The sequence below is a fragment of the Patiria miniata genome, unplaced genomic scaffold (assembly GCF_015706575.1).
Source record: "Patiria miniata isolate m_02_andy unplaced genomic scaffold, ASM1570657v1 HiC_scaffold_5, whole genome shotgun sequence".
Taxonomy (NCBI): domain Eukaryota; kingdom Metazoa; phylum Echinodermata; class Asteroidea; order Valvatida; family Asterinidae; genus Patiria; species Patiria miniata.
In genome coordinates, this window is record NW_024037072.1 from 229,923 (window position 1) to 249,070 (window position 19,148).

At 39.3% G+C, this 19,148-nt stretch overlaps 1 protein-coding gene across 4 annotated transcripts in view; it reads right to left on the reverse strand.

The window, feature by feature from the left end:
- The window catches only part of LOC119740959 (nuclear receptor subfamily 1 group D member 2-like), a 33,509-nt gene that overhangs the window by 4,459 nt on the left and 9,902 nt on the right, over positions 1 to 19,148 (reverse strand). For 2 of the 4 annotated variants that reach the window (XM_038216480.1, XM_038216481.1), the window contains 5 exons: positions 5,583 to 5,693; positions 2,991 to 3,135; positions 1,839 to 2,050; positions 938 to 1,177; positions 43 to 184 (listed from right to left, as the gene is read on the reverse strand). In XM_038216480.1, coding sequence (XP_038072408.1) covers positions 43 to 184; positions 938 to 1,177; positions 1,839 to 2,050; positions 2,991 to 3,135; positions 5,583 to 5,693 — 850 coding nt within the window. Of the gene's footprint in view, positions 1 to 42; positions 185 to 937; positions 1,178 to 1,838; positions 2,051 to 2,990; positions 3,136 to 5,582; positions 5,694 to 8,984; positions 9,523 to 14,395; positions 14,935 to 19,148 lie in introns of those variants that run through there. The other 2 variants (XM_038216483.1, XM_038216482.1) reach the window with 2 other exon arrangements.

A 19,148-nucleotide genomic window follows, 5' to 3' on the forward strand; every position in this document is an offset into this window, starting at 1 on the left:
TGGGAATACTAAGGGGCTTGTTACAACACAAAGATGACCTACCGGCTGATAATAAAATGACGGCAGTGAAGAGCGCCACCTCACAATTGGTCAATTGCAGCTGTTTGAACTTCAAACCAAACTCAATCACACCCTGAATGATCTCCATCAGTGGTGTCATCTTGATTTCACCTTCCAACATTTCCTGGTGTGATTTAAAAACAGAATCATTATGAAAGTCACACAAGTTAACTGTGAAGCCCAGTTTGTATTTAAAGATGCATACCCCGTGCTCTTCAAAAATGGATTTCTTTTGTTCGAATGTGCAATTTGTATATTTTCTCCCAATAAATGTCCAACTTGTATGTTTTGTTTCAGAAAAAAAGCTACTTATCACAATTTTGGGCATCTTTTCATTCAATGTCTCATTCAATGTCTCATTCAAAAATGAATACCGTAAAGATTTCTAGGAAATTGGCAGCTGGCAAATAATCCTATTTTTCGACATGAAATCGAAAATAGCAAAGGGACTGTATCTTTAAGACAACTTTTGGAACATTTGTAATGGTAACAATGAACAGCAGTGAAAGACATTACAATTCCTGCAGTCCTGAGAACTGACTTTGATGTCATGTGAAATATGTACCACACTTCATAAGGACGCTTTTCTCTTTAAAACAAAAATGACTGAAATTGTTCCATAAATAATTACAATTCAAACCTCTGTCAGACAGTTTCAATGAGTCGTACATCATATATCAAAACAAATGCAACCGTTTTTTTCAGAACTTTTCAGAACCACACATCTTCCCAAAAGAGATTTCTACACGGTGTTACCGCAAACCTTCACTAGTTCATACCACCACCATGCAACGTTCCAAATCTTACAACGTGGTTTGTTTTTGGGCAAACATTTAAAATGTTGTATTCATATTTGTGGATATTTCTACATCCTTACCTTATGATATTCCATCAATGCACACATGCCATCCTTGACTGTGATCACATGTGCCAGACGGACCAATAGAACTTCTAGCGATCCTCCCTTAAGTAGCATAATCTGATCATCTTTGTCCAGATTCAAGAAGCCTGGTATCATCTTGGCGAAACCGATGATGCGGGTGATGGAGGGAGTGAAGTTATTGGTCACCAGGTCGGTGATGAGCTTGGTCTGAGCATCGCAACCATTTCTACTTATCTGAAGATTGGTTTGACAAGAAATGGGACAATGAATTTATTTCCAATCAAAATGAAAACAAGCTCTGGAAATAAATACTCATATTCAGTTCTGAGTAGCAGAGTGCAACATCCTTAGCAGTTTCAGATTCCACAAACAATATTTCTTACTAAAGATCACCCATGCACTCCTTGAACAACAAACCTCTCCATCAGCAACCCTTTTTTTGGAATTTGGAATACACAATTTTATAATAAAAACAAATTGGAAATTTGTTTTTAAAATATTTATCCCAAACTCAGTCAGGGGTATGTCTAAGCAGGTGAGCTAAAGTTAAGCACCAAACACGCTTAATTACGCAACCAACAATTTTGACTTTTAAAGGCCTAAAGGAATCCAAACTTTTAATCTGTTGAAGTAGTCATTCTTATACTAAGCATGTCTGTATTCAAACTCTTACAAGCAAATAAATGAGATGGTCATAACCAGTCATGTGAGGGTGCACCAACAGTAAATCCACCGTACTGTAGTATATTTTTTATCAATCACTAACGTCTTGGATCAAGACTTAGGTATGTCTCGTCTCATTATATTGTGAGGGTGTACTTGTGCACGGATGTTGTACATGTACTTATGCTTATCACCAAGTAGCTGGTGATGGATTTGGAGTTGATATTCTTACCGTGGAGGGAAAGTACTCGCTCCAGCCACTGAATGTGAAGCCATCCCATAGCGTCTTCTTCTGCGCCTCATGAATGCTGAGAATAAGCTGCTCCATCTTCATCTGACTCTCCTCGGGATTGATGATGTACTCCCCTGAGGGAGACTTGGGAGGGGAAGGGATGGGCATACCCTGGGGCTTGCATTTCTTGGGGCATCTTCCTAGTCTCACAGCTGTGTGGGGAAGGGGAGGTTGGAACAGAAAAAATACCTGCTTAACACCAAGGCACAACTTTATCTTGTCTAAATGTAAGCAAAGAATCTAAACTCATTTTGGCAGGATTTTCTGCACTTATTAATTCTAATCTTTTTTTAATTTACAAGATTTGTTTCAATCAAATTTGTGGTCTGCAGGTAGCTCTGTAGGTTGTGGGTTCATGTTCAGCCTGGGGTTGTGGTGCCTGTGCCCTTGGGCAAGGCACTTTGTCACTCATTGTTTCTCCCCACCCAGGAGTAAATGGGTACCTGTGAGGGCAGAGGTGGTGGTTGTGATTCATTTTAGCTGTATACTCCCCAGGTAGCTGAGATTGTTTTCGGAACACTTCATTGGCATAATGAGCAGGGTAATAATGATGTAGCACCTTGAGCACCAATACTACTGGATATGTGGGCTTTACACCACAGGTGCAATACAACTGAGTCATCATTAAAATGGAGGCATGATGGAATATTGCCTTTACAGTAAATGTACATATGCATATCTTCTAATTGAGTATTCCAAGCTTATATGGAAATATACAATTTCTGTGCTTGTGATGAACTGGAATCTATTATATACGACACATGACAGTTTGAACTCATATTTATTGAAATTTATGCAACTTATCTAACTCAACATGGAATTGTACATGTGTAAATCTCATGTTACTTGTGTGATTCTTTGTTTTTAAATGTTGCTTTACCAATATAAATCTTTCCATTTTCCCAGTATGGACTGAAAAAAATTAATAGATTACAGCATTTTGGCTTTCAACACAGTAAAATTAGGTCAACGGCCATTCCAAGAACTGATGCAAGCCAACACTGCTCATCTCGGTTTTCTAATGATATTCACCACAGACCAAAATTAAAACGTATGAATTTAATATAATTGAAGGAAATTTGGAGGCCTTACCATCCTTGGACATGCCAACATATAGGCACTTCTTGAGTCGACAGTACTGACAGCGATTCCTGTTGATGCGCATGATGAGACACTCATCGCCCTTGGTGCAGACCCGGTACTTGACATTCTGCTGGATGCTGCGACGGAAGAAACCCTGCAGCAAGGAGGAGAGAGGGGGAGAGAAACAGAAGACGATGAGAAAGTCAGATGGGTGACAAGGTAATTGGGGAAGTTGTGGGAGGTCGGAGGGTGTCAATGTTAGAAGTACATGTAGGTCAGAGTTCAAAGCTGATGCCTTGGATTATAGAGAAGACAACCCAACTAACAGCTTGAATGTATATCAAGGGCTGGTTTCTTAGAAATTCTAAGCACAGATAGGCCTACTGGACAGTCTCATTTTAACAGCAAAACCAGGTTGACAGCCAAAATGTTATGACACACTAATATACTGTATATTGCATGTTTGACTGGTTGTTGGCTGATTTCAGTTCATGAGCATTAATTCGCTGACTGAATTTTACTGCAGAGCCATGACATTTCATCCTGGAACATGGAGGGACCAGACACGTGAGATTCTCACTGAAAACAAAAACATCTCTCAAGCCTACGGGAATGAATGCTTCCTGCAGCTAGAAATGTAACTTGCTTGACATATTGGTCCAAAACTTTTTCCCCATCAAAGGCAATGGGAAAAATTGTTTGTCAAACAAAATTATTTAGCAACCTAATACAAAAACACTGCTCAAACGAACATTTCTTCAATGAAATCACCGTCAGTTATTATATGCAACTTCTTTTGATCTTTCCAACTTTATTATAAATGCTTTGCACATTTTTTTTCTTTTGTATTTAATTAGTTTTGTCCTTAATATCAAGCTTTATTCTGTCCCTTCTAAACTAACAATGCATTAATGAAATAACATGATTGCGTTAGATTCTAAACATACATTTCAAAATGTATTTAAACAAAAATTATATCACTAGGTATAAATGCCAGAAGCAATACTAAAACTAGCATTAGAAACCAAACAAATATGAACTGATGACGACTTTAAAAACTTATCAGTATAGCTTTTGTCACCCATATCGAAATCTGTTAATTACACACAATATGAAACACTGACAAAGTGATAGCCACAATAACAAAAAGAGTACGCAGATTCTGTAAGATTTGAATACCGGCCAAAATCAAAACGTGGCTGTGCGTCACCAGCATGGCTGAAATGATCAATTAAAAAAGAAAAAAATATTAATCATATACTAAACATCTACGTAACTCCCACACATCATCCGACAAATATGTGCTAACTGGTGCTTGCATGGAATCATTATCTTGGTCCATGGAAACAAACTCTGAACCGGCGCAAGAGTCAATTAGAGTTCACTCGGGGAAGAGACAATTGGTACTTGAACTGCTCTGGTACGAGTACAAATGACGTCGATTTCTGCACACTGTAAATTTGAAGGGAACGCTTTCAAACCCAATATGGGTCATTTGCCAAATCTCTCAATGGTGACTTTGACTTTACACAACAGATGTCACCGACGTTCAAACTCCTAACACTGATAAGATTATTAGACCAGAATTTTTTTTTTTCAGTAGAATCCATTTTAATATCAACTTTTTTTGTTTAAAGATTAACACTTATTTTGTGTCCTGTCAATAGGGCCTGTATTTGCTGATGGATTGATATCAAAGTTCGAGGTTGCCAGCAATAAACTTTTCCCCCATTTTTTTTTTTTTTTTTGGGGGGGGATTCAAATTGTGCTTGAATTATTACGGAATCTCTTTTACTGGTATGTTTAAGTATATGTGTACATGATTCATTTCAATTTCACGTGGATTGCCACATTAGTCAAGCTAAATATCATGGCAATTATAATATGAACTATCTGGAATTCTATATTTAAAAGTTGTCCTGAACAATTAAGTCACAAGAAATGACTTTTGATCAAAGTCCTGACTTGGTTGATCGTATTTGTGCGGTAATGTTTGCTCAGTTAACCAAGGAAAAAATTCTAAATATGGACTTTTTAGTTTCCATGCAAATATCCACCGTCCACAAATTCTTCCATGACTAACTCCATTATTTGCTCTTATCTCCTGTTGCCCTCCATTTGCACTTTACCCACGAACAAGATTAAACTATCATCACCCGATTCAGGTCCCTGACAATAATTAACCATAAGAAAACAACAGGCTCCGTTAGATATTAAGGTCAAATGCAGTGTTACTGATCATTAATTGGGCGTCGTTTGTGCACTCAATATGACAATATGAGCTTAATCTAATGGAATGGAATTTATTGTCTCAACATAGATGGGACCAAATAGCAACATTTTACAATTTAACCATTCTAAATTAATTTAAAATGTTTTTTTTTCCAAAATTCCTATAAGTACTTGTGTTACTGTGTACCATCCCCTTCAACATTTCTGCAATACTTTTCTCTTTTTTCTGTTTAATACACTCTTATTCATGAATATAATTTTGGTTAAACTCAAAGATTCTCTTCATCAAACAATAGCTCTCTCCAATTCATCTGTTGCGACGGGTCACACATTTCTCTTTAAATGACAAAATGCTTGCATTGTAATTACCTTGCATCCTTCGCATGCATGAACCCCATAGTGGAACCCTGACGCCTTGTCACCACACACTCGACACAAGACGGCGTAACCATAGCCTCCTGTAACCACACTCATTCTGCCCTGCAAGCAAATCAGCAACAAAAACAATCCAGACTTTGAATAGTTGATACTGGCTGCCGTTAATCCAGCCGTTACCATGAGGTTATCATGAGGGACTTGAACCAGGGATTTGGACGTTCAAGATTTGGAATAGAAATCTGAATTGTAAACTGTTCGCGCTTGCTCTCTCACAATGTAGTGATAAAATCCAGCTGGAATTGAAATGGCATGTTTCAGCAAACTCTTGGGTTACTAAGGGTCAGAGCCAATCATTGTACTACAAATCTACCAGCGGTCAAGTGGTCTTAAGGAGCAAACTATTAAATTAAGAAAAATGTTCCCGCATCTTCCGGTACATGAATGACACGGATTTCCCCTAGGTTTAAGAAACGGATACAAAATTAGCGCCGCAATTTGTCAAGTACTTGGTTCTAAATGGAATATGACAGCAGGAAAGTTTGCCCATGTTTAGGTTGCAAAAAGTACTAGTAAGGTTTTACAAGTAAACAGAAGTTACATCCATGTAACACATCAGTGGCTTTTCAAGTTGAGCAGCCGTGTCTTAAACATGTAATTTTTCTTTGATCACAGAACTGAGCAGATGAATTGGCTACCATGCTAGGTAATCCAATCAATCTCCAAGGATGTTTCCTGGTTCCATGATTTCATAAGTGCAATAACTTCTGGACTTGCAAGAGGGTTTGAACTTTGGAGGAAGACAAATTGACAAACAACACGTTTTACTTTTTCAAAAGATACATAAATCTGTAATTAGACCTTCTAGGTTTTTGACTTCATGCCATTCATTCACTTGTCATGTTGCAAGACTTTGTACATCTACATTTTAGACAATGTCTCTTTAACCAGAATAAAAAATTCTCAGAATCAGCGAACTGAATTCCCCCAAAATAATTAAGAACCTTAAAGCAAAAGTTTGTGAATCATGGTCTGACAAAATTCAAACATTCATGTGACATTCTATACTTCTGTAACTTAGCATTACTTGAAATTTGTCAGTATGTGTTATAGCATACATTTATAGGTCAAACTTGAAAGTGAAAGTGCATGGTGCACTTTCACCAACCCAATCCGTCTGGGAGACTGTCAAGGAAATTGATCATGGACACACCTGGTTAATGGGGGCCAGTTGTTTCAACCGGTAATCCAATATGGGTTTAAATATAAACATATGGAAAGACAGAAAGATGAAGGGGAAACGCAAGGTGCTATCTAAGCAGAAACATGTTATCAAAGTAGGCCACGCACGTAGGCACTGCTGGAGAATACAAATAAAAAACAAAACAAAATCAACAGAACTCATGTTTTATCCATTTTGTTTCTTAAACTGTGTAAATTTTTGAAAATTGGATTCAAATCCAGCTCAATTGCCGATGAGCTTAACGTTTTTTTCTAGTCCCAGGAGCTGAACTGCTCACAAACAGACAGTAGGGTGTACTGCACTTGCTGATAGTAAACGTGCATTAAATAATACCTCCTAAGCAAATTGAATTTAAGAGACTGCCGGCAAAGCTTGATGGAAAGCAGTCCTTCCACGGAAAGACAGCCTCATGAAGGAATTTGAATTGACCTAGTTCTTCATGGACAAGGCATATGTAGCCTGCCAACCCAGGTGAACAGTACCACGTGTACAGCTGCATGCTCCGCTGGGTGATGCCACAGCTGCCCATGCATGTATGGATCAGACCAAAAGGTAACATTTTGTCCCTCACATGCAAGGTGTGGAGAATTTCTAGGAACAGGCCGGGGCCGACTGATCTGGGTCACAGACATCGAGACCAGTTGTTACAATTCATGCGGGGAGAAGTATATTATGGATTATTTGCCAAGCATGACGGCAACAATCCCCGGGATGAGACATTAAGGCCAAGAGGAATGAGCCTGCAAGTATATTGGCTCTGGACTAGAATATCAGGAGATGGATTGCACTATGTTGAGAGTAGGCATAAAGGAGAAGAAAAGAAACATACAAACCACAAAAATATTAATAACGAGTATGTTGAAAGGGAAGAACAGACAGGAGAAGAGATGAATATATTTATGAAAAGTGGAAAGGGAAGACCAGGAAAAGGAGAAAAAAAAAGTTATTAAGAAGAGTTCAAAGCACACAGATGAATTAAGGCATAAAACTTTTACCATTTGGACAAGATTTATGAAATGTTTCTTTGGCTCTTATAAATGTGATGGCCATACAAAGTCAGAGCTTGTAAACTTTCATATACTCATGGAATCATTCTGTTTATCAAAATTGCTTTTATGTACATTGTACATCTATGGTAACGTCATATCAAACGGTATTAAAAGACATAGAAGTGCACACACTCGGTTCCATTTTTCCTTTCTGGAAAAAAATTCAGGCCCCAGTTCGGTAGAAACTGGAACTCCGGGCTGGCCGGATTATGTGGTCGACAACCCTTAGGCTTCACAGTTTGTATTTCACATGGCCCAGTTACACTAATCTGTCTCGTCAGGAACCAAGCATGGCAACTTAAAAAGTAGAGAACTGAGACCGAGGGGAAAAAACAGGCTTTTCTTACCATGGTTGTCTCAGGTCTGGTTACCGAAGCTTGGTTTAGGAATTGGGGGGGGGGGGGGAGAGGAAGGGTTGGGCACAGACGTGACATGAATCTCCAATGACGGATTTACTAGGAGGTCAATAGCAGGTATAGGTGTTGGATGGATTATGGATCTAGTGGGTCTTGAGTTACAGAGTAAAGTTATTGGGGCTGACTGCCTATCGGACCTGGGGTAATATCATTCACCAGTGTACTTTTTTTTTTGAGTGGCACAGCAGGAGATTGAGACTGGCAAGTCTGCGGCTAAATATTAATAAACTGTTTGACCTGATTCGGTAAATGGACTGGGATCACAGCTTATCCCTCCAGGATAAAAAGGGGATGACTGATGGAGCCAGACTACATTAGCTAGGAGGGCTCTTTGCTTACATTTCATGAGCGTCAAAATATTGTTGTTTAAAGAAAACGAAATTTTAGTTACTGTCCCAAAAAGTATTCATGATCAATATCTTCAAAATTTGGTGCCTTCAGGGTTGAACATTTAAACAATTTACAATGTATGAATGATTCAATTTAAAAACTGTTTACAAACATATCATGCTTATTCAGATATTAAATGGATTTTTTCCGTTTTCAGACGACAAGAATTTGCTTCAATTTGATCCTGTAGAATAATCATTTTTGTAATAAATTTTTATATAGGAATTGTGACATTCATTTATGGAAAAAGAAATAATTTTGTAACTGTTAGGATAAGAAGTCAGGCGTATAAACTTACCTTAATCTTGGAGAGCGAAATCACGGATTGCAAACTTAACAGCAAAGTTCTGAACTCTAGCCAAGAATGTTTTCTGCACACAAGTGTTTTTAAAAGCCGTCACTTTGACAAGCAACAGGTTACACAGAGACTCGGATCATCAGAAAAGAAATCTTTGCAAGATCCAGCACAGTTCCTTGAAGAATCGTAACACCCCAGAACTCCTGATCAGCCAAACTGTAAGGAACCAAACGGTGGTTGCAACGGTGCTTGGATCCTGAGCACTCCACCAACAACGCACACACGTACACACAAACCACTTCCCCAGCCAATGACTGGATCTGCTGAAATGAGGGCAGCACTGCCGGTGATAGACTCCTGATTAAACCTAGTGGCCTGAATCCTACATGACCTCAGAGTCACTAGGATGAATTCACACTCACACACCAAACTGACCTTTGAAACCCCAAATATTATGACTGCTTAAGTTAAACATATGAGGAAAAGCAGATCCATGTGTGTGTCAGTGTGTGTGCTAAACTTTACTTCACCTTTGCAGAATAAACTTTGAACTTAAACTAATTTTTTTTTTTTTTTGGCAAGAAGGGGAGTGATTACTGATAACGCCACTGACTGTCGGTGCTCCGTGAAGAGCCTTATTTGGCAACTCCGGACTGAGCACGCCCACCTGATTGCTTTACACATGTGATCCACCGCGCCAACTCACGGGAGAAAACAATTATCTACCATACTTTTACTGTGTCATTTAGGGGAACGTGTTTTGTCATAGTACGGATATATTTCATCATGCGGCATGCTGACGTCAAACTGATATCATTCTGTATTTGGGAACAACACCAGGAATGCAACTAGAGATACCATTTTCCTTAACCTTTCCTTTTGCAATGCCATTTTGGTCATCAGTGTTCAGCAAACTCTGCTATTAATTGTCGTCCTTTTAATGTAAACCAGGTTTCCAAGCGAGAGTGGTCACTGATAGCTGATGGGCGTACCTGTGTATTGGTCTAATACGATAATGCATTTTTGCTTGGAACCTGCATCAACACCCCCCCCCACTCCCCCTGTGGATCATCCCCCCCCCCCTTCCGATTTGGTTCTGAAAAAGAATACTCAGAACAACTACTGACACAACAAAGCATCAAAATAATGCATGAAATGGCACATGTGAAACCACACTGGCAGAATGACAATAACACAATGCACCCCATCTTTCATTGTTAGACACGCCCCTATGGAGGGCAAACACAATAAAAAGTAACAAAGGAGGAAGACTGCGTGATCATTGTACAAGCATGAGTCATGTCCCTGGCATCAGTGACATATAAATATTTTGAACCTTGCACTACTTTGTTAGATCATAAAGCAAGGACGTATGTATTTCACAACCACAATGCACATACCGGTAGTTTTTGGTCTTTGAATTTCTATTTCAAATTGTGAACATATGCATATACATAGTTGAAATTCTTTAAAATGTCACTGTTTTGTTCATCAAACTTCCAATTCTATACAGATTTGATAATTCGATCTGTTATCTCGACCATGAACAAAAATGATTTCTTTTTTTGTAGACACCTATCATTTCATTGACATACCCGGTACATGTAACTGCATCAGCTGTACTTGTTTATTATTTTTTCTAAACAAGATTTATTACATCACTTGGTTGAAAAACAATAAAACATGTATTTAACTTTTAAGGGTTTGCACACAAGTCATGTTCTTTCATTGTTGATAACAACACTGAAAACCTGGCGTATGTTTCATTTCCAAAAACAAAGAAATCAGAAACTCGGTCAAGCCTCTAAAAATAGCTCTAAGCCAGATGATGAGCAAAATACGCAGATAAAAATATATACACATATAAATATAAAAAGCAGGTCAGAATAACTGGCTGCGTTTGTCTTGGCCTAGATACGGGCTGACCCACTTTCCATGATCCATCGGCCTCGCTTTATCCTGACCTATTTAAAGTTGCGACTGAGTGGCTAGCCGGCTTTTACTCACCGACGGACGGATGCTTGTTACCCGCAACGGTAACTTCAGCTGTCTGTAACTAGACCAAGGGGCTCTCTGCAACCACGCAAGAGAGAGAGATAGAGAGTGGGGGGGGGAGGAGAAGGGGGGGAGGTCATAATGTGATGCTGATCATGTATGTAAGTAGGCTGCGATGACAAGCATGCATCATTCGGTAAGGGGGGGAGAGGCGGAGGATTTGTTCACATGGACCATCGCGCGCATGCACGCCGCGGCGTATAATATTATTAGATGAGAAATGAGCATCGCCCAAGTCTGTGCTAGTCTTTATCTGACAACTGCCGCTGGAATTTCTAGGGCGGGCAGACAGCCAGGCGGGAGTGATTATTAACGTGACCTGATTCTCTGACCTGATTTCATCGTGGCCAGTTTTTTTCTTGATGATGAGGGGGGTTTCTGGTCGAGTTCTGATCCGCCATTGCCAAAGGGGGGAGGGGGGCCGTTTCCGACTTGCATTGTTTTTACCGATGACATGGCTTGGCCAAGCCAGGGTGGCTACAAAAACTACAGTTTGTTTGGGAAGACAACAAAGGCGACGCACCAAATGTAGGTTAATCAAACAAAGAAAAGACAGCTGTCCAACTTTTACTACATAAACAGTACATTTGTTGAATGGGGGAAGGGAGAGAAGATTTCATGTCATTCAATCAGCAACCTCTGCCAATGGTTGAATAAGGTTTTTCAGACCAATTTATGTTACTCATTAAACACCGTACCCTAAATAATGGTGGCCTTTAACCTTCATAAAGCCCAAATTGCTATTAAAAAAAGTAGTGTTGCCCTTCTTATCTCAATCCTCAAATCCTCCAATATTAAAATAAGAACAGCGACAGGAAAAAGACTCAACAGCTACAAATACAGCGTGACCACATAGAGACACGGGGACTGCCCGCTTGTTTAGACAGTTCAGAAAATGAGGTCAGTCAAGCCCTCGGTTGTTGACATGTGTTATTGTACACGCAGAGCGGTAGTGTGTTACAGGACGACACCGTGCTTGTGGCCGCGCTCAGCTAGCAGGGCTCTGCTGCAAGCGTATGGTTTCTCTGTGTATCAAGCAGACACTGTATGTACATGTACATGTACCTCATTCTCACTGTACACACAATGAGTGGCTTTGGCATGACAGGGGAAGAAAACTGGGCCTAAGTTCAACGGAGGATATGAAGACTGGCATGTTCATTGGACAAGGTGGAACGATGCCAGAGTTAACTGGGGAATATATGCCTGATTGGTTTCCTCAGCCATAATTCTTAAAGGGAAAATACAACATTTGCAAACATCACAAAATAAAACTACCAAATCATTTTGAAATACCTTGCTGGACTGTTAGTGAATGACAGTGTAAAGCATCCTGTAAAATCATGGCACCTGGTATACTGTCATTTTCAAGAAAAGTGGTATTTTTGTATCAATTTCCAACGCTGATCGGCCGATCAGCGTTGGAAAAAACTGGCTTTTTTTCAAATACTGGCCCCAATTGACCATCGCACTTGTTTGCAATCGATTACAAACCTATGAACGGGTACGAGCCAGCTAGACTGGTTCCCTGACCTTACAATTCCCCAATGTATGTAAACTGCTCTGTTTCTTCTTATATGGAGTCAGGGAACCAGACTACAGGAAAGTGATTGTTTTTCTTGGTTTTTATAGCATTTTCGAACCCAAAACCTCAAAAAAGTCAGTGTAACTATATTTGCTATATATTTCCAACCCCCCAATTCCATCCATTTCTGAAAATTACAGCAAAAGCAAATGATGTATATTCCCTTTAAAGGAAATATCAATTATTTACATGAACAAGTAACAGCTACTGCGATAAGTTATAAATGACCTGACAATTTAACAATGAAAAATATATATAAAATCAATAGACACGAACAACACCGACTAAAATACATCAAAGAACAAATGGATTACTTGTTTAAAAGAAATACTCAGTTAACAATAAACTTATCAAGACGGACTTATCAGTCAATGCATTTCCACCACATGCTTAACAATCTGCATGAATTAAGTCCTTGGAAAATTGGAATTTTGATTAAGAAGTTCAACCACATAAATGACTCCACCAACGAACAGAATACATGTAACCAACTGACAAACCAGTTGACCAAAAACCAGCTAAGGCGACAACTAATTGACAAACTGACATACAACTGACAGCTAACAAATCAATTTTGCAAACTAACAAAACTCAACAAACTGATCCACCAACTAACAACCCAACTGAATCAAGCAACCAATCACCAAACTTATCAACAAACCAAGAAAGGGACTAAGAGCAAAAAAAAAATTCTGCTTCTGATTACATGGCATTCGAAAATAGGGTACAAATGTAGGTAGGTAGGGATTTTTTTTTTGCCAAATTTTTTGTGTGTACAATCATATGGAGGCGTCTGCATGTAGTCAAGGGTAAAAGGTATAAAGTGATGGTTTTGGGTGTTTTTTCTTCTCATTTTTCCAATAAAAAATTAGGGTAGGGGCTGTCAGAATAGGGTAGGTAGGGAAACCGGAAGCAGAACTATTTTTATTTTTTTGGCCTAAACTAACAAACGAACAAAAATACCAACAAATGAGCCAGCCAACCAAACTAAACATCCAACCAACACACCAAAAACCAAAAGACCAACAAACCACAGGAGCACTTAGGCTATTGATCACAAAATCACTTTCAACGTCAATTTAAAAACTTGAAAAAGCTATCAAATTATTGATTCCTTATTTTCTTGTCTAATGCATCATGCAAGTTCCCTTAAGTCTAATTATCTAGCTATTGCCCTACATCTGCTTAAATGAAAGCCAAGGTCAAATAGCCTCCCGCCAGCCTGGCACCACAAAGACTTCCACTAAATGGAACTGGTGACTTGGCCTAACAAGTCAATTATCCAGCAAGTCTGCCAGGCTGACAAGCAGATCCTCTTTCAGTGGAAACAGGCTTAATGAAAAAAGCAGAACACTCAAAGATTTTCTTTTCCAGCAAAAACATAAGTTTTTTTGGTTTTCTTCACCCATGAGTCCCTTCCTGTATTACGTTTTAAAAATGCAGGAAAAACGATTCAAACTTGATACTTTCTCAATGCCAAACACGTATTAGGATTACTTTAAGCAGCTCAATTTCCATTCTGCAACATTTTACAGGGAATAGAGAAAGAAAGTTGTTTAAAAAACACAACTCCATCCCCTCCCTCCAATCCGCTTCTTAAATATTTTTTTGTGTGCTGAAAGAATTTATCCCAGTATTTCTCACAACTGTTTATAACTTTGTGTAAAAAAGAGGAACTGGTGATCAAATTAAAGGGAATAAAGTAATGTTCAGTAAAAAGCATAATTCAAAAATTTGATGATTGAACTTCACTTTGTGAATGAATACTCACCTATTATTGTGACTCAAGTACTGTTCTACTTGGAAACCAGGATTCTAGTCTGTCCTACTTATGAGCACAGCGTACATGTAGGATGATCTACGAGCCAGAGAATTAAAGCATCAACGATCTGATATGCCTGCCTTCTTTTCAACGACTGAACATCCCCCTTCAGCAGCCACGAGCTCAGCCCGACTCAGGAAAAACTACAAAAATCTAGACCAAGAAGTCGCCAGAGAGACAACTCCAGTGAACACAGGTCGTCATCATCATCACAAAGCAGGAATGGACCACCAAAAAAAAAAGCCCAAGCAATAACAGAAAAAAACTCCAAGCAGCGGAGGCGAGGGAGAAAAGTGAGACAGGTCTTGCGTTAATGGTGTCAAGCGCAGTGGGGATTGGCCTATATTTCCCCCCACGGCTCTTCCAATCGCTGACCCAGTTTTGGAGGGAAAACATTTCCAGTCTGTCTGCGCCTCAATCCGGCTGGAAACATGAGATGCTGTATATGTGTCACAGACGGAAAGGAGCCTGGTTGGCCAGTCATGGTTGTCTGATCTGAACAGCACGCAATCTAGGTGAATGATGCACACCCTGAGTGGCTTTGGTGTGATTGCCAGGCTATCTATGGGAGGCTTTGAAACAGCCCGGATAAATTTAGCTTTTTTTTATCAGTGAATGTGCCATATCACGTTCTGCTCCTGGTGGTTTGTTAAAAAAAAAATTCGCTGTCCGAGGTGTGAATAAAACCTAGTTCCAGCAGTATGTAGGCCATAAAACAAACTATTTAATTCCCAAGCCCAAGCTGGTATGTTGCTACTATTTATGATGACGTTTTCATAAACAAACTGTCTTGTTTATTTATGGCCTGATCCTAATGTGTTTTAAAGTGTTGTGCAGTGATTTGTTACCCCATAAAAAACTGGAAAGCTGGTTTGAATTGATTGCATTGATCTAGTTTCAGAGGGAAGGTGAAAAGTGCAGTCAGGATCCTTCTTTCAAGTCTGAGCTGACCCGAAACATCGGCTGCAAGAGGGCCAAATAATTAACTCTGAAACAAATCCTGCAAGTATACCAATCCCAATGACCAACATACCGTAAATTACAAAGCCTTAGAAGTGGGCCAGGTTATCCCACAATTTGGTTTAGTAGTTTGGGATGAAAAAATGAACTGAATGATTTTCAATCATGGTAAGAAGTTTGTACACTGTAACTTGGAGTTGAAATCTTTTCTCAGATTAAAAAAATGACATTTCAGTGCACTGCAGGCAGTCAGCATGCTCAGGGAGGCATCATGTTAATGATTCGGTCCACATATGTTCATATAATTACTAAATAATTCAAGAGTTTCCCAAATTTGGTTACAGTAACAACATGTATTACCAATGTTAAATATTCAAAACCCAATCAGAAATAAAACTATGATGTATTTTTGTATCCGGAATGAGGAGGGATTTTCTTGAACTTTACAGAACTTTTGTGTATCCAATTGATAGAAGAATATTAATGAATTGATCGTTGGAACAATTGGAGGAGAGAAAAGAGAAATTTTTGCAAATTAGAGACTTGCATTAATCTGAATCGGGATGGGCAGTAATGCCCAACTCCAATTTTCCAGAATGGAGTACATGTACATGAAAATGTTTAAAAATCCTGTTCAAATGTTTGTCCACACTCAAACTCTGAGTGGGTGTGGCAATCTTTTCTAAGGGGGGGGGGGGGAGGGGTGCCCTCCCAACTAGGCTTTCATTACAGACTTTTCCTGTTCCACTTTTAATACTCAGGTTCTATGCAACGGATAATGCATTTAGAAAAAAAAAGCTGCTTTTCTAGAAAAGAAACAGGATGTTCAGTGTGCGTCTGAGTCATACAATATGACACTTCAACCTAGAAATGGTGGAACAATTTTTCAACAGAGTATTGAAGTCTATTTCAGGCAAGTTTACATCCATGATCAAATACAAGGTACTGTACCATTTTGTGCACGCGGCTCGATCACAATGCACTATTCAAGGACAATAGAAATGAGTCATAAACTCACTGCAAAATTATCAACGTTGAATCCAATGGATTTGTATCAAAAGGAAAAAAGAAAAAAGCTTTTGAAGTTGTAGAAATAACTCCTAAAGGTGCATTAAGTGGAAATATTCAAATATTCAATGACGATATAAGAGAACTTTAAAGCATGCATCAAGCACAAAACAGAAAATATACATGTTTGTAGTTCAAAACTTCACTTTGTTTAATGCAAATAGCCCCTCATAAAAGTTCAATGTTACATGTACTTACCACACGAATGACCGACTTCAAAAAGACCCAAAACTACCAACAACAACTAGTGTCTGGTTTCCACACTCACAACTGTTACAGTAAACACAAAACTGATTGGTCCCAAAGTAAGTGATCACGCAATTTAAACACAGCAAATACAGGGCAGTACAGCAAAAGTACCTCGCTTGCAATGTCTGGTGGCTTGGCTTTCCAGCAGAACTGAACAACCACAGCCCACAATCTGGAAAATCGGATTTCTATCCTTCTTGTGGAAAAACATAACCGACAGAAAAAAAACTCAGTGTCATGGACCTCGGGCAGCACAATGAACAAGTGCAAGTTGGTTCTTTTTTAATACAAGGTCGTCGGCCCACTGCCTGATTGACCTACATAAACCTATGTTGGGCTTTTCCTGCTTCAGATGATCAATGCTGTGTGCCAGTTTAAATAGGCCACAATTAGGCCAGTCATTTAAAAAAAATTGTTTCTGTTGGATTTAGGAATTTATTTTTTTGCTTAAGTTTGATTTGCATTGTGGGATGGTATTTTGTTTTTACTTAATTTTTTAGAGGGGAAGTTTTGAGTGAGAGATGGTAAAACGCCTTCTTTGCCAAAACTAGGATTTCGGGTGACAAATGGAAATCAGAGAATTAAAAAAGAAAATTGGGGGGGGGGGGCAGTTTCAGAGATATGCCTGACTCCAGACAATGCACTTGGAATACAAATCAAGAGATCCCTGAATTACATGTACATGTACCAGATTCCTTCAAAAGTACTTGCAGTGCAGTGTCTAGCCATCTTAGATCATGAGAAATTTATTTTCCTCAAAGGGAATAAACATCATTTGCTTTTGCTGTAATTTTGAGAAATTGATGGGGGGTTGGTACCTGTATAAAGCAAATTTTTTACACTGTCTTTTTGACGTTTTGGGTTCATACATTGTAGATGCTATAAAAACCAAGAAAAACGATCATTTTCCTGTAGTCTGGCTCCCTGACTCTATTTAAGATGAAACGGAGCAATTTATAGACGTTGGGGTATTGTAAGGTCAGGGAACCAGTCTAGCTGGCTTGTACCCGTTCATAGGTGTGTAATCGATTGCAAACAAATGTGAACTAACTAAATATGGTCAATTGGGGCCAGAATTTGAAAACAAGTCAGCGTTGGAAATTGATACAAAAATACCACCTTTCTTGAAAATGACAGCACACCAGGTGCCATGATTTTACAGGATGCTTAAGACCGTCATTCACTAACAGTCCAGCGAGGTATTTCATATTTTTTTTTTTATGCTTGCAAATGTTGTATTTTCCCTTTAACTGAGCGTTCATAGACACTGGCCTGCAAAATCTCACATCAGATGGTGATACTAAAAGGACAATGACTAAATCAAAACAAATGCCAGTACACTGTACTGATTTTATTCTGGGATTCAAGAAAGAATTTGCTTCTCCATTAGCTTCTTAAAAAAATTAGGTGGGGGGGACATATCCTGTTCAGGATTAACGCGAGCGCGAAGCCCTGACGGTGTGGGGTTCAGGCCCGCTTAACCAGTTTGCGCCGGGATAATTTTGACAAGAACGGAACAGGGTGCAGGCTTATTTTTCATTCGACTTCAAGCCAGGCAGGTTGAAGCCATCACCCTCAGGCAGCATCTAGGTAGAATGTTATCACCTATCTGCCGTACAGTGTACTATGTTTGTCCCCGAATAAATCTTGTAGTCTACAATTGATTCTATAGCTCAGCATACCGGTAGTTCGAAAATGATGTTTAAATGATTATCCTTTGCTCAAAAACATTTGTTAAAGTGGTCAGAAGTTGCCTCAAAATAAAATTGCATTCACACTGCATTTCCAACAGACCCAGCAAACAAGACTTCAAACTTGCCTGGCCTCAGTGAGAGTGGAAATTAGGCCAAGTTGTCTTTTGTCAGCCAGCAGAGCTTACGTGTGTCAAGCACCTTTAAGTCTGCCAAGGGTTGTTGCACAGCTAGTTCTTGGATGATGTTGCGGGTGATTATTAAAGCCCACCCCTACTCTTTACAAAAGCCCCAGACCATGGACTCCTGTAACCCCCCCCCCCCCTCCTTCGAAACCCAAAACCTGAAAACAAACAGCCCATAAAAATCAGAATGCTCTTGTAAATACCAGAGGGGGGGGGAGAAAAATTACACACTGCATGGCACACAACATCTGGGCCGCTCCTGATAGAAATTGGGTCAGTGACGTCAGATGCTGGGCTGTGATTGGCCAGAAGAGAAACCCAGGCAAGGTCATTACGGGGTGGGCAATGGCGTGAAATGGCAGCTACTGAGTCCCCCTACAGGCTGGTATAGATTTCACCATTCAACTAATTTCTCTGCCATTTTATACCAGGTTGATGTTTGCATCTTTGGCAGGCCAACACGTGTTGAATGTCCTAATTGTTGGAAGGGTTTTTTCCTCCTTTTTAACTATTTTTACAATAATTATTTTCAAAGACTCCCCTTTCTGA